The 15,513-nt window shown below is 41.2% G+C and overlaps 1 protein-coding gene across 1 annotated transcript in view; it reads right to left on the bottom strand.

Moving 5' to 3' along the window:
- The window catches only part of gramd4a (GRAM domain containing 4a), a 142,376-nt gene that overhangs the window by 102,019 nt on the left and 24,844 nt on the right, over positions 1-15,513 (bottom strand). Inside the window, exon 2 of the mRNA XM_078235525.1 lies at positions 13,279-13,489. Within this exon, the coding sequence (XP_078091651.1) occupies positions 13,279-13,489 (211 nt within the window). The remainder of the gene's footprint in view (positions 1-13,278; positions 13,490-15,513) is intronic.

Here is a 15,513-nt window from a genome sequence, read left to right as displayed (position 1 = left end):
TGAGTGAGAACACAGAAGTTAGAGGAAGACCTAATAGAGTTATTCAAAATTCTGAGGAGTTTAGATAGAAAAAGTAGAGAAAAGGCTATTTTCTCTGGCAATTTTGTAGGTTAGAGATTTAAAATAATTGGTTAAGGATCTAAACAGGAAATGGAGGATGGATTTCTTTACACCAGTTTGTTAATATCTGAAATGTATAACCTGAAAGGGCGGTGGATCAGATTCCCTCAAAGTTTTTAAAAGGCAGTCTTGAAGTGGACTAATTTTCAGGATTGTGGGAGTAAGCTGAAGTGTGGGAATAAATTGAGCAGCTCTTTTGTAAAGTGCTGGCACAGCAAAACTGGTCAAATAACTGCCTTCTGTGCTTCAGATTCTATGATCCTAGTGGAGTTCTAGGTTTCTGTACCAGTGGTTTTGACTGCAGCTAGTTGGAGCTAAAAAGGATAGTTTCAGTTTTGATGATTTTTTAAAAATTAATTCATGAGAGGTAGGCATCACTGGCACGGCCTGTATTTATTATCCATCTATAATTGCCCTTAAAAAGTTGGGGGGGGGGGCATTCTTTGTTTTTAATTCTGAATTATTGGTCATTTAGTGGATGTTTGCTGAGTGTTTACTAGCTTGCATAGTTCATATCTATTATATATTTTTCCTTTCCTCGCCAAAATCAATGGATCAAATCCTCCTCTAGCACTTCAAAGTCAAAGAAATCTTAGCCAATTTACTAGGATGCATTTTTTCTAAAAGTTACATATAAAGATTGCAAAAAAGCTCTCCTCCTCACCTTCAACCGGGAAGTACTTATCCAGAAGCTACAGAAACAATTAGCAACATAATCATATCAGAGAGAGAGAAGAGAGTACACATTTCAAAATTCAGTTCAATGCAAAGTTTTCCACCACTATTTTATTATATAGTGTTTTTTTAAAAAGATATACATATCACCTCAGCAAATGGTCAAGCAAGCCAAATTTTGCATTCAGAATCAAAAAGCTCCCACTGCGCTAGTCATAGAGTCATAGACATTTACAGCATGGAAACAGGCCCTTTGGCCCAACTTTTCCATGCCGCACTTTTTTTTTTAAAGCCCCCAAGCTACTCCCAATTGCCCGCATTTGGCCCATATACCTCTCTACCTATCTGACCCATGTAATTGTCAAAATGCTTTTTAAAAGACAAAATCATATCCGCCTCTACTATTACCTCTGGCAGCTTGTTCCAGACACTCGCCACCCTGTGTGTGAATAAATTGCTCCTCTGGCCACTTTTGTATCTCTCCCCTCTCACCTTAAACCTATGCCCTCTAGTTTTAGACTCCCCTACCTTTGAGAAAAGACATTAACTATTTAGCTGATCTATGCCCCTCATTATTTTATAGACCTCTAAGATCACCCCTCAGCCTTCCAGGCTCCAGAGAAGAAAGTCCCAGTCTATCCAGCCTCTCCTTATAATTCAAACCATCAAGTCCCAGTAGCATCCTAGTAAATCTCTTCTGCACTCTTTTTAGTTTAATAATATCCTTTCTATAATAGGGTGAACTATACACAGTATTCCAAGTTTGGCCTTACTAATGTCTTGTACAACTTCAACAAGACGCCCCAACTCCTGCATTCAATGCTCTGACCAATGAAACCAAGCATGCTGAATGCCTTCTTCACCACTTTGTCCACCTGTGACTCCACTTTCAAGGAGCTATGAACCTGTACCCCTAGATCTCTTTGTTCTGTAACTCTCACCAACGCCTTATTAACTGAGTAAGTCCTTCCCTGGTTCAATCTACCAAAATGCATCACCTCGCATTTATCTCAATTAAACTCCATCTGCCATTCGTGAGCCCACTGGCCCAATTGATCAAGATTCCGTTGCAATCGGAGATAACCTTCTTCACTGTCCACGATGTCACCAATCTTGGTGTCATCTGCACACTTACTAACCATGCCTCCTATATTCTCATCCAAATCATTAATATAAATGACAAATAACAGTGGACCCACCACCGATCCCTGAGGCACACCACTGGTCACAGGTCTCCAGTTTGAAAAACAATCCTCTACAATCATCCTCTGGCTTCTGTCATCAGTTAGAACAAACTAAGATTCAATAAGAGAAACTCGAGTGAGAAGTGGGAATTGAAGGAAATTAGGATGAGTAAAAAAAAAAGCAATAGGATTGAAAGCTGATAAATCCCCAAGACCTGATAATCTACATCCCATCCCAGGGTATTACGTGGAAATAGTTCATGTGTTGGTTGTCATCTTCCAAAATTCTATAGGTTCTGGAACAGTCCTGGCAGATTGGAGTGTGCAAATGTAACCCTACTATTTAAAAAAGGAGGGGGAAAAATGAATTAGAGACCAGTTAGCCTAACGTTAGTATGAAAAATGCTAGAGTCTATTATAAAGGATGCGATAACTGGTCACTTACTGAGAAAATACCAATGGGATTAGACAAAGTCAATATGGATTTATGAAAGGGAAATCATGTTTGACAACCTACTGGACTTTTTTTAAAGGATATAACTAGTAGAATAGATAAGGGTGAACCTGTGAATGTGGTGTTTTTGAATTTTGAGAAAGCTTTTGATAAAGTCCCTCATAAGAGGTTGGTGTGCAAAATTAAAGCACACAGGATTGGGGGTAATATACTGGCATGGATTGAGAATTGGTTAGCAGACAGGAAACAGTGTCGGAATAAATAGGGCTCTTTTCAAAGTGACAGACGGTAACGATTGGGGTCCCACAAGGATCAGTGCTCGGGCCCCAGATATTCGCAATATACATCAATGATTTGAATGAGGGAACCAAATGTAATATTTCCAAAGTTTGCTGACGACACAAAACTTGGTGGGAATGTGAGCAGTGAGGATGATAAGAGGATGATAAGAGGCTTCAAGATGATTTGGAGACAAAACACATGGCAGATGCAGTACAATGGGAATAAATGTGAAGTTACCCACTTCAGACGAGAAACAGAATGGCAGAGGATTGTTTAAACAGTAATAGATTAGGAATTGTTGCCTTACAAAAATACCTGGGTGGCCTTCGACACCAGTCACTGAAAACAAATGTGCAGGTGCGGTTAGGAAAGCAAGTGGTATGTTGGCCTTCCTTGCATGAGGAGTTGAGTACAGGAGCAAGGATGTCTTTCTGCAGCTGTGCAAGGCCTTGGTGAGATCACACTTGGAATATTGTGTGCAACTTTGGTCTAAAAGTGGATATATTTGCCATAGAGGGAGTGCAGCGAAGGTTCACCAGACTGATTCCTGAGATAGCAGGATTGTCATAAGAGGAGAAAGTGGGTTGACTGGGCTGGTGTTCACTGGAACGTAAAAGAATGAGAGGGGATCTAACAAACAGAAAGTTCTGACAGGGCTGGACAGACTGAATGCAGGGATGTTGTTTCCCTGGCTTGGGGTGTCTAGAACAGTAAGAAGTCTCACAACATCAGGTTAAAGTCCAACAGGTTTATAAACCTGTTGGACTTGAACCTGGTGTTGTGAGACTTCTTATTGTGCTTACCCTCAGTCCAACGCCGGCATCTCCACATCGTGTCTAGAACAAGTAGTCAGTCTCAGGGGACAGGCCATTTATGGCTAAGATGAAGAGAAACCTTTTCACGCAAGAGGGTGGCGAACCTGTGGAATTCTCTACCGCAGAAGGCTGTGGAGGTCAAATTACTGAGTATATTTAAGGAACGGATGGATTTCTAGACTCTAATGTTATTAAGGAGTAAGGAGAGTGGGAATATGGCATTGAAATAGAGGATCAGCCACAATCATATTGAGTAGCAGAGCAGACTCAGAGAGCCAAATGACCCTCTATGTTTCTAAACATGCTTGCATTTTTGACTAAAATCTATTCTAATATCTTCAGATTCCAATGTCAGTATTGACTGATACAAAAGCAACAGGCAATATTTAATTTTCCGACCAGAAAAGGACAAGCAAAAACTAAAATATACATTTTCTTAAAACAGCGATAGAAAAAGCACCATCTATTTTTGCAAGTGTTCACATGAATTAAGACATATAATTTCAAATAATATATACCTATTAGCAAACCACTTTCAACCAGATACAGCAAGACCTTGTTTTTAATTTCACAGTATATTCCCTTGAAGGCGGAGGGTAGGAGAAATAAATCCAGAGCACCCTGGATGACAAGAGCGAGATAGAGGGGAGGATGAAAAAGAAGAAGTGCACATATGACAGGAAAATACAACAGAGAATCTGATTGAATATAGGAGCAATGGGGAAGTGAAAAAATTAAGAAAACCAAGGAAAAGCAAGAAGAATCTGGCAGCTAACATAAAAGGGAATTCCAAGGTTTTCTATAGGCATATAAATAATAAAAAGATGGTAGAACAGCAGGACCGATCAGGGGTTAAAAAAAAGGGCACTTGTACATGGAGGCAAGAGCTCTAGCAAAGGTATAAAACAAGTACTTTGCATCTGCCTTTGCAAAGGAAGAGGATAATACTCAGGAGGTAACTAGTACACTAGAAGAATTCACAACTGACAGGCAAGTGGTGTTAGAAAGACCGCCTCCACTTAAAATTGATACGGTACCAGGGCTGGATGAGCTGCATTTAAAGGTACTGAGGGAATTGAGAGTAGAAATTGAAGAGGCACTAGTGCTAATCTGTCTGTCTTCTGTAGATATGGTAGTGCAAAAGGCAAAGCCAGTAACTATAGACCACTCAATTTGACTTCAGTGGTCAGGACTCTGGAAACTATGGTTCAAGACAAAATCAATACTCACTTAGACAAGTGCAAGATAAATAAGGCATGGATTCATTCGGGGAAAATCATGTTTAATTAATTTGCTGGAGTTCTTTTGAGGAGGTAACAGAGAATGTTGATAAGGGCAATGCTGTTGACGTGGTGCTTATGGATTTTCAAAAAGACCACAAGAAAGATTTGTGAGCAAAATTCTAGCTTTTGGAATAAAAGGGAAAGGGAATAAAAGAGCGACAGGAAACAAGGTAGTGATAAATGGTTATTTGTCGGATTAAGAAAGGTTTGTAGCGGAGTTTCCCGGGGGCAGCGCTGAGACCCTTGCTCTTCCTGATATGTATTAATGACCCAGATTGTGGTGCTCAAGACATGATTTCAAAATTTGCAAATGATATGAAGATTCAAAACATTGTCAACTGTGATGAGGATAGTCTTCAACTTCAAAATGACAAGTGACAGATGAAGTTCAATCCAGAGAAGTGTGAAGTGTTTCATTTTGGCAGGAAGAATATGGAGAAACAGTGTAAAGTAAAAGGAGAAACTCTAAAGGAGATGCAGGAACAGACGGGTCTTGATGTATATATACATAGGTCATTAGAGATAGCAGGACATGTTGAGAGTAGTTAATAACATATAGTACCTTGGGTGTTATTAATAGGGGCATTCAGTACAAGAATAAGGAGGTCATGTTGAAATTGCATAAGACAATAGTTAGACTACATCTGAGTACTGTGTCCAGTTCTAAGCACCATACTTGTGGAATGATGTGAAGACACTGAAGAGAGTACAGCGGAAATTCACAAGGATAGTTCCAGGGATTAAGAACTGTAGTCATGAGATTGGAGAAGTTGGTACGGTTTTCCTTGGAGAAAAAAAAATCTGAGAGGAGATTTGATAGAGGTATTCAAGATCCTGAGGAGTATGAACAAGGGAAATAGTGAGAAACCATTCCCACTCAAGACTGCATTAAGAATGAGAGGGCACAGATTCAAAATATTTGGCAAAAGGGGTAACGGGTGACATGGGAAAAGCATTTTTCACCCAGAGGGTGATTGGAGTCAGAACAAACTTCCTGAAAGGATGTTGAAGGCAGGTAAAATCAAGGTTTTCAAAAATGAATTAGATTGTTCTCTGAAAAGAAACAATGCACAAGGTAATGGGGATAGGGGGCGGTTGTGTGACATAGTAGAATGTTCTTTCAGAGAACCAGTGCAAATGCGATGGGCCGAATAGCTTCCTTCAGCAATGTAAAAGTTCTTTGATTCTTAACACTGCCCCATTTAGCATTGCAACATTTTAACAACAGTATGTTTATTGGGCCTGTAATCCTGCTCTGCGTCATGAGATTTGTTCTAATGCATTTCCTATGTGAAGCAATTGCTGCCATTTTGGAGCGGCTTCTCCCTGCTCCCCAAGATGTGGCCTTACCACCCCCACTTCCCCGACCTCCAAGTTGTGGCCTTCCCCTATCCACCCTCTCGCTGAACCACCTCCTCCTCCTCCCTAACTCTCTCGCCATTTCCCTCACCTGGACGTCCATATCAGATTGAAGCCAGTGTCCCAATGTTGTGGAAGTGTGAGTCCCAGTGGTACAGATGTGCCAGGCTGGGGCTGCTATAATGACTGTCAAAATTGCTCCTCTCCCAAGCCCTTGCTCACAGCAAGCATTCAGGAGAAGGAAGTAGTGAGTGCAAGTACTTAAAAAAAGTGAGGATGGGTCAAAGATGGGGAGGAGACTGCAACCTCAGAAGTTAGGGAGGGGGAGAGGCCTCAACTTGACGGATTGAGGAGAGCAAGGATCTGCAGTGACCAAGAGGTTCGAGAAGCAGGATAGGCAGTGACCAGGAGGTACTGTAAGCAAAAAGCTACATTTTTCTTTCAAAATGTTGATAATATAAAAGTTATTTTATTTATGTTGTGCTAGCAACAACCTGTCCTGGTCCCCCCATGCCAACACTATAGTTAAGAAAGCCCACCTACGCCTCTATGTTCTCAGAAGACTAAGGAAATTTGGCATGTCAGCTACAACTCTCAAAAACTTTTACAGATGCACCATAGAAAGCATTCTTTCTGGTTGTATCACAGCTTGGTATGGCGCCTGCTCTGCCCAAGATCGCAAGACTACAACATAGAAATCATAGAAATCATAGAAACCCTACAGTGCAGAAGGAGGCCATTCGGCCCATCGAGTCTGCACCGACCACAATCCCACCCAGGCCCGACCCCCACATATTTTACCCGCTAATCCCTCTAACCTACACATCCCAGGACTCTAAGGGGCAATTTTTAACCTGGCCAATCAACCTAACCCGCACATCTTTGGACTGTGGGAGGAAACCGGAGCACCCGGAGGAAACCCACGCAGACACGAGGAGAATGTGCAAACTCCACACAGACAGTGACCCGAGCCGGGAATCGAACCCGGGACCCTGGAGCTGTGAAGCAGCAGTGCTAACCACTGTGCTACCGTGCCGCCCGGAACAGGTCGTGAATGTTGCCCAATCAATCACACAAACCAGCCTCTGTCTACACTTCCCACTGCCTCGGCAAAGCAGCCAGCATAATTAAGGACCCCACGCACCCCGGACATTCTGTCTTCCATCAGGAAAAAGATACAAAAGTCTGAGGTCACATACCAAGCGACTCAAGAACAGCTTCTTCCCTGCTGCCCTCAGACTTTTGAATGGACCTACCTTGCATTAATAACTTGATCTTTCTCTATACGCTAGCTATGACTGTAACACTGTATTCTGCACTCTCTCGTTTCCTTCTCTATGAACAGTATGCTTTGTCTGTATAGCGCGCAAGAAACAATCATTTTCACTGTATTCTAATACATGTGACAATAATAAATCAAACCAAATCACTAAAAAGATAGCCTGTACTTCAAATGGGAGGTGCATTGTGGCAGCAGGTGTTGGCATTCATGCAAATGACTTCAAACTCAAAAACAAAGAATAGCACAACAAGGGAGAGAGTGGTCTCGAAGCTTTTCAAAATGGGGGCCATGGTGGTAGAAAACGAGGAGGAGGAGCAATTGCTGGGGACTAGGGAATCCTCCAGACACATACTCACAAAGCAGTAGGAGCAGACAGCCACTGAGGCCAACACAAGATAAGCCTCTGGATCTGGATGCAATGCTACAATAGGTTCAATGGCCTTATACGGGTGGTCAATATCAGTGGATGCATCCTCCAATTGTACCACTTCCTCAGCTAAAGCTCAAGTCAGCACATGGAATCATGGAACCCTACAGTGCAGAAGGAGGCCATTCGGCCCATCGAGTCTGCACCGACCACAATCCCACCCAGGCCCTACAGCGGCATTCTCCCTTTTTTTTACCCGCTAATTTACATGTCCATCATTCACCCAGCAACAATCGCTGTCAATCAAGATTCATTTAGCACTGCTTGAAGTTGCACACCCACATCTCACAACTTGCACACACTGCCAGCAATTCACCCTTGAAAGTCACATCACCCAAAAAATTGTATGACACTCGCTGATGCACTTCCCCCTCTCTTGCAGGACAAGCTGACACACATCTGGAGACGGCAAGACCTAACTGGAGGACAGGCTTGCTTGCATGTCCTAACCCATGACAAAATAACACCGACTAATCCTGGGGCAGATAAATCATAGAATCATAGAAACCCTACAGTGCAGGAAGAGGCCATTCGGCCCATCGAGTCTGCACTGACCACAATCCCACCCAGGCCCTACCCCCATATTCCTACATATTTTACCCGCTAAATCCCTCTAACCTACACATCTCAGGACACTAAGGGGCAATTTTAGCATGGCCAATCAACCTAACCCGCACATCTTTGGACTGTGGGAGGAAACCGGAGCACCCGGAGGAAACCCATGCAGACACGAGGAGAATATGCAAACTCCACACAGACAGTGACCCGAGCTGGGAATCGAACCCAGGTCCCCCTGGAGCTGTGAAGCAGCAGTGCTAACCACTGTGCTACCGTGCCGCCCAAATTCAGTGAAGTATGAAATGCAATGTTATGAAACATTTAGTAACATTTACTCTAGTTTTCTTTCATTTTTGAACATGAAATATGCAGTTCCACAAAATGTCAAAAGCCCTCTGGCGTCTTATCAGATATGCTTGGCAGCAAATACCAATAAGTCATTTTACCTGGCCTCAGTTCAGTTATCTCCTACCACCCACATATGCAAACTTGTTGCCAGATACACTCTAGATGGATCCGGACCAATTTTTTCCTCTCTAGCCTGCGTAACAACAGTTGCATCTAATCTCCTGATTCATATTTGCTCAGTCACACACAAGGAATTGAATATGGGACCTTCTAGTCTTTTGAGGAAATTATAATCTGGTTGGTATACATGATTGCAAGTTTGGTTCTCGTCTCTCTCACTAAATTCAGAAGATTTATGGGGACTGGGGAGGGGAAGAAAGTGATATTGTGAAGCACTTCTCATGATACTGTTGTAATTATTAAACACACACAGACTTCTTTTTTGAAAGTTTTTAGATGAACCTTCAGATCTGAGGAATCTATTACAATCTTATCTGTCTCAGGCCCATGTCAAGTCATAATCATAACTGTGGCATGAAAATTTATGATCAGGAAGAGGAATATTCAGAGCATGTTTTAGTCATAAAGCCATTCCTTACCCTTCAGCAAACGTCATTTAATTTACATTATTTCAACAAGAAAATTTTACCTAAACCTGCCTAGCTGTAAAATTAGTGAATAAATTGAGCTGCAATTTATTCCCACAAAACTGACATAACGGCCCAGATGTTCTAATCTCTAAATGGCCATATCACAGGGGTATCTATATCTACAGGACCCCTCGGAAGTCCTGATGCTCTATGTGGAAATGGTCCAGGAAGCTGGACTCCCAATAGGCAATTCCCCAGCACCTTGCTTGAATCCTCAAACTCTGTTGGAGTTGGAGATTTCAAATGGTCCCAACTTACTTTTTAGAATAGTTACCTAGGAAAAGGTAAAATGACTAAAACCAGTTCGAACTCCTGGGTAAACGAGACTACCAATTCTTCCCCCACATGCCCCCACCTTGCAAAAAAAAAAAATCCTATACCCTCATCCAATTGCCCACCACCACTACCCCCTTACCCACTTATCTACTACCTCAACCCTTCATCCAGTTATTTGCCCCCTGCTTACCAGAATATGGCAGTTTGAGGGCAATGACCCTCCACTGGAAGTTGAGCCCACAAAAAATATCATAGGAAGGTAAGGAGGTAACTTATTGTCTGATCGGAGTCGGAAATAGGGATTTTGACCCAGATTGGAAGCTCTGGGCCAATATATAGTGAATCCAGATGGTTGAGCACTTTACAAATTAAACTTGGCACACTGCAAAAAAACAAACACTGAAAATGCTATAATTGCAATAAGAAAATCACTGTGAAAATGCTCTTAAGTCTGAAGCAAAATCTGAACAAGATTCAACTGCTTATGCAGCACAATGAGGGCAGTTCCAAATAAGGAGCCAATTTAAATGGAAGCCCAAGTTGGGAGAGCACAGAGCTGGGAGAGGATTGTAGGGCTGGACAAGGTTGCAGAGATGAGAAGAAGTGAGTCCATGAAAGGATTTGGAAATGCAAGCTTGCTGCTAAAAACTTCGAAGCGAGAATGCCTCCTAATTGCACATGATACATTCTCAATCTTACTAGCCTTTGTTCTAAATTGGCTTTGCACACTACAAAATAATCCTAACTCTGGCTTTACTTTTTTAAAAGGGGAAAGTACCCATGGCAAAGGCAACATTTTGAAACAGAAGGACCCTCCATAATAGAGACCTCACCTATTTTGTGGAGCCATATCCTATAGTGGGAGATGAAGAAGCGTGAAAAAAAATGCTCAGCTCCCCTCTAAGTTTTTTGCCAATTATTTTAAATATATGACCTCACCCACTTGCCAGAGTATGATTTGCAACCCACACACAGAGACTGTGTTCCCAGCACCTTTGCAGCATAGCCAGAATAGGTAAGCACACACCCATTATTTTGACTCGTGCAGCTCCATCGCATTTGATATAACTATCATAAAGTGCATGAGAGAAAGTAAGTAAACATACAAAAGGTGCTCTGTGGTGTTATGAGAAAAGTGGCACTGAACAAACCATAATGTCAATCTAACTAAATTTGGAATCAAGTAAGCTAGATAGCTAATATAACACCAATCTTTAAACAAGGAGCCTAATGGAAAACTACAGGTTAATAAGGTTCATATGTGAAAATAATTTGAAAAGGGGATAATTTAATATTTAAATGTTATAGCAAGGTGGAGATAGTGTGAATTCAATGGATGCATTTCTTCAACAAAACTATGAATCCTGCTGACGACAAAGATGTTAAGAATGCGTGAATGTAATATTTATCAAAATAAAGTGCAACAACAAACAACTCTGCATGTATATTACATCTTTCACATCCTTAGGATATCAGGTGTTGTGTAGTCAGTAAATTACTTTTGATAGCAGCATATAAAAGTCTCCAAAATCCTTCCAAAAATGGGGGTCAACACAGAGACCAAGTACACATTATATGAACCGCCAGCGTGTGTGTTTTCACCCTGATTCAAAATGTTGGTTCTATTCTCTCTCCACTAATATTGCAGCTGAAATGGGAGGTGGGGTGGGGTGGTCAACCTATATGTAGATGCTGAGTATATCCAAAAGCATGAGTTTTGGTGCCAAAAGATTGAGGTCATCCTATATGTCTAGCGGGGATAATGATGCAGCTATATAAGACCCTCGTCAGACCCCACTTGGAGTACTGTGCTCAGTTCTGGTCGCCTCATTACAGGAAGGATATGGAAAAGATTGAAAGGGTGCAGAGGAGATTTACAAGGATGTTGCCTGGATTGAGTAGCATGCCTTATGAGGATAGGCTGAGGGAGCTTGGTCTTTTCTCCTTGGAGAGACGTAGGATGAGAGGAGACCTAATAGAGGTATATAAGATGTTGAGAGGCATAGATCGGGTGAACTCTGAGAGGCTTTTTCCCAGGGTGGAAATGGCTGCTACGAGAGGACACAGGTTTAAGGTGCTGGGGGGTAGGTACAGGGGAAATGTTAGGGGGAAGTTTTTCACACAGAGGGTGGTGGGCGAGTGGAATCGGCTGCCGTCAGTGGTGGTGGAGGAAAACTCAATAGGGTCTTTTAAGAGACTCCTGGATGAGTACATGGGACTTAATAGGATGGAGGGTTATAGGTAGGCCTAGAAGGTAGGGATATGTTCGGCACAACTTGTGGGGCTGAAGGGCCTGTTTGTGCTGTAGTTTTTCTATGTTTCTATATGCCACTATCTATTGTACTTTTGAAATGCATTCATATAGAGAAGCCAAGTTACATACGGCCTTACAAACAAACAGCAAAACATAATGTCCAGTTAATCTGCATTAGTTGATGCTGGTTAAGGCAGGCTTGAAAAACTTGCCTTTATTTGGCGAACTACTGTGGATATCTCAAAAGTGTTTTACAGCCAATAAAGTACTTTTTGAAGTGTGGCTATGCTAATTTGCACAGCCAACTCCCGTAAACAGCAACGTGACAATGATCAGATCAGTGTTGTGATGTTGGCCAGGTCAGTGGTAATTCAACTCCTCCGCTGTTCTTCAAACTAGTGTCATGGGTTCTTGACATTTATCTAGGGAGGCAGTGTGGGCCTCAGTTTAACACATGGTGCGAAAGAAGTACCTCTTTGCAGCACTGCACCTGTGTGTCAGCCTTGATGTTTGTGCTCAAATCCTGGAGTGGGACTTGAATCCAGAATATCTAATTCAGAGGTCAGTGCTACCAAATGAGCCATGGCTGATATGACTGTTGACCAGCCTACCAAGAGAGCTCCCATACTCAATTTCAGATAGCTCCATCTTAATCTCTTCCATCCTCCTTAGAGGCACATGGCCTTGCCTTAATGTCTCATCCAAAACAAAGCATTTCACCAACCCTACTTGCTCAGTACTGATAGGACATTGAACAGGGGTCAAGTTTCTGAGATAGACTGAAATTTGGCTAAATCAGAGACATCAAACATGGTTGGAAATGCCAAACATGGTGCTAGAGTGTCAAATTTTGCGTTCAATTACTCTGCAGAAAAACGACCTACACTTGACTTACCCCTTACCCATCATTCCAAACTTTAGAAGTCATGTCAGAGAGAATTTGAATCATTTGTCTTAGTAATAATTAACTTGATATTTCTCAATGAAGCCCCTTAAGAGCCTTGAAAACTTATTTTCTAAAGAACACAAATATAACCTCCTTAATCATCTCTCATCAGTTGGATTCTTGATACTTAGAACCTTCATTTTTCACTCTGCACCATCTCCAGGGCAATAAGATAATTCAAGTGGCCAGGGCCATAAAAACTGCTTCAGAAGATTTCTTTTTAGCATAAATACAACTCAGTACCCAGACTGACAGAAAAATGGGCTATAAGGCCCCACGTTGTATTAGGATAATCAGTGTCTCAACTGTATACAAATAACTCTTAACTGAGGAAAACAGTAGCCATTTTTAAAATGAATACTTACAGGGTCTTTCAGCTCTTCGGAATCTCTTATAGAGCATCGAGCAGATTTTGTTGGAATTTCATCACCACATTCATTGTCTGATGCATTGGGAGATTCCACAAGGTCGAGTATTTCATCCCGTTTCTGTCCTCTAAATCTTATTTTGTCCAATCGTTTTAGCATGTTCAATACGGAGCTCTTTTCCTTCACTTTAACATGATGAATGTTGTTCCTGATAAAGAGGAAAACATAACACCTTTACAAAAACATATTTTCCCCTGAATCCAAGAATCTTTAGGTTACTCAGAATATGGCATTTAATCATATTTTATGAACAGGCAGCCAGTTCCCATACAAATTAATGAAAAGATAGATGAACCAGAAAAGATTTTAAAAGATTCCAAGCCGATGCTGAGTCTGAGACAAAGATAAATTTACAATATATTTTCTACTGTAGGACATGGCATCCACTATACCCACATCTTCACCAAAGTATAATTGTATGAAGTCCACACCAAGCCAAACCACAAAGTAAATTATATTGCTATCACTGCACCACATTCTAATTACTTATTCATTCACTTATAATTAACAGCCTCAAAGTCACCCAACTGCTCTCACCAGAACCGGAATGAAAATTGTCATCCGTTTGCAAATAAAGCAAGTCACAAGCATCACTATAATATCTATATATCTTCAGTTTAAAATGCAAATGATTAATTATTCAGTTATGTAAAGTACATTTGCTCAGGGCGAGATCAATAGAAGGCCATGTTACAAAACCACAAGCACATTCAATAAAAACACATCATTACGTGGCCTCCACCCTTGAAATAGTAGCTACAACTAACAATTATTCTAGGCTTCAAAATAATTCAACATATTCTGCACTTCAAGTTCCTAAAATAATTAACATAGCAAAACCTGAAACAAGCACAATTTTTCATTCAAATAATCCAACAATATACTGCTAGTCACTGTTAACTGGACTTTAATTTTAGTCCGAAATAGCAACTAAGCAATTACCCATAATCTACCAAAGGGCCATAAGCATCTCTCTCCATTAGAAAGAGATAATTAGTTATATGGCTTGAGGGGCATTACTCCACAAGCATGTGGCAAGGTGAGGAGACAGGCATCTGAACTACTGTCGCCAGTGCATCTCTTTAGTGGTTTTACAAATGCTAAACAAAGTGCTGCTTGTCTCACCACCTACTACCCATTTCCCCCCCCCCCATATCCACTTAAAATACATTAAGTGCACTGACTATTTCAAGCAATGTAATTATCAGATGCACCTTGATGTGTCCATTGGTAATTCTCTCATGATTTCTCTGGTTTAGCCTAGACAGCTCGCCCACCATCCATTTCAATGGCATCTGAAACTTCTGCTAGGGCCTGAATACTTATGCATAGCTTTACTTTATCAGTCATTTGCATCACACACACACACACTCTAAGTTGAAGCAACCAGCAAAACTAGTTATTCTGACAACCAATGTTTTAAAAAAGTCTATTTTTAAAAAGCTCTTGGTAACACAAATCATAATGGACATGTTGGTATCACTGTAAGTGTAAGTGGTAGGACTATGCATACAAACACATGTTGATATTTCACATTGTTGCACCACCCCAACCTCATAATGAAAGCCTAATTAGTCCAATTATGATTTCATCGACCATTCACCTCATCCAATGAGCCATTTTGTGATATATCTAGACTGCGAATGGCTGTAATTTATTCAGTAAGAAGTTTAACAACACCAGGTTAAAGTCCAACAGGTTTATTTGGTAGCAAAAGCCACACTTTTGCTTTTGTGGCTTTTGGTGTGGCTTTTGCTACCAAATAAACCTGTTGGACTTTAACCTGGTGTTGTTAAACTTCTTACTGTGTTTACCCCAGTCCAACGCCGGCATCTCCACATCATGTAATGTATTCAACAGTGGCAAGTACTACAGCCAAATCCAGTATTGTCTTATGCCTATATCCACTCAGCCTCGAAGCTCTGGCCAATTCTCCCCTTCAAATCCTCTCCCATCAAAGAACTTATACCAATTATAGCACAATTCCCAGATCAGTTGAAGAAGCACAGATTGCAGGAATGAAATGTGGAACCATCACAGACATTATAATTCAACAAGAACAATTCTTATTTATAGAACACTTAACATAGCAAAATATCCCAAGGAATCTTACAGCAGTAGAAGGCAAAAATAGATTGAGCCAAAGAAGGAGCTATTGGAAGGGTGGCTACA

This window comes from Mustelus asterias, chromosome 19 (assembly GCF_964213995.1).
Source record: "Mustelus asterias chromosome 19, sMusAst1.hap1.1, whole genome shotgun sequence".
NCBI lineage: Eukaryota > Metazoa > Chordata > Chondrichthyes > Carcharhiniformes > Triakidae > Mustelus > Mustelus asterias.
Note: the sequence above shows the minus strand (reverse complement) of the source record. Positions and strands in the feature narration are given on the sequence as shown.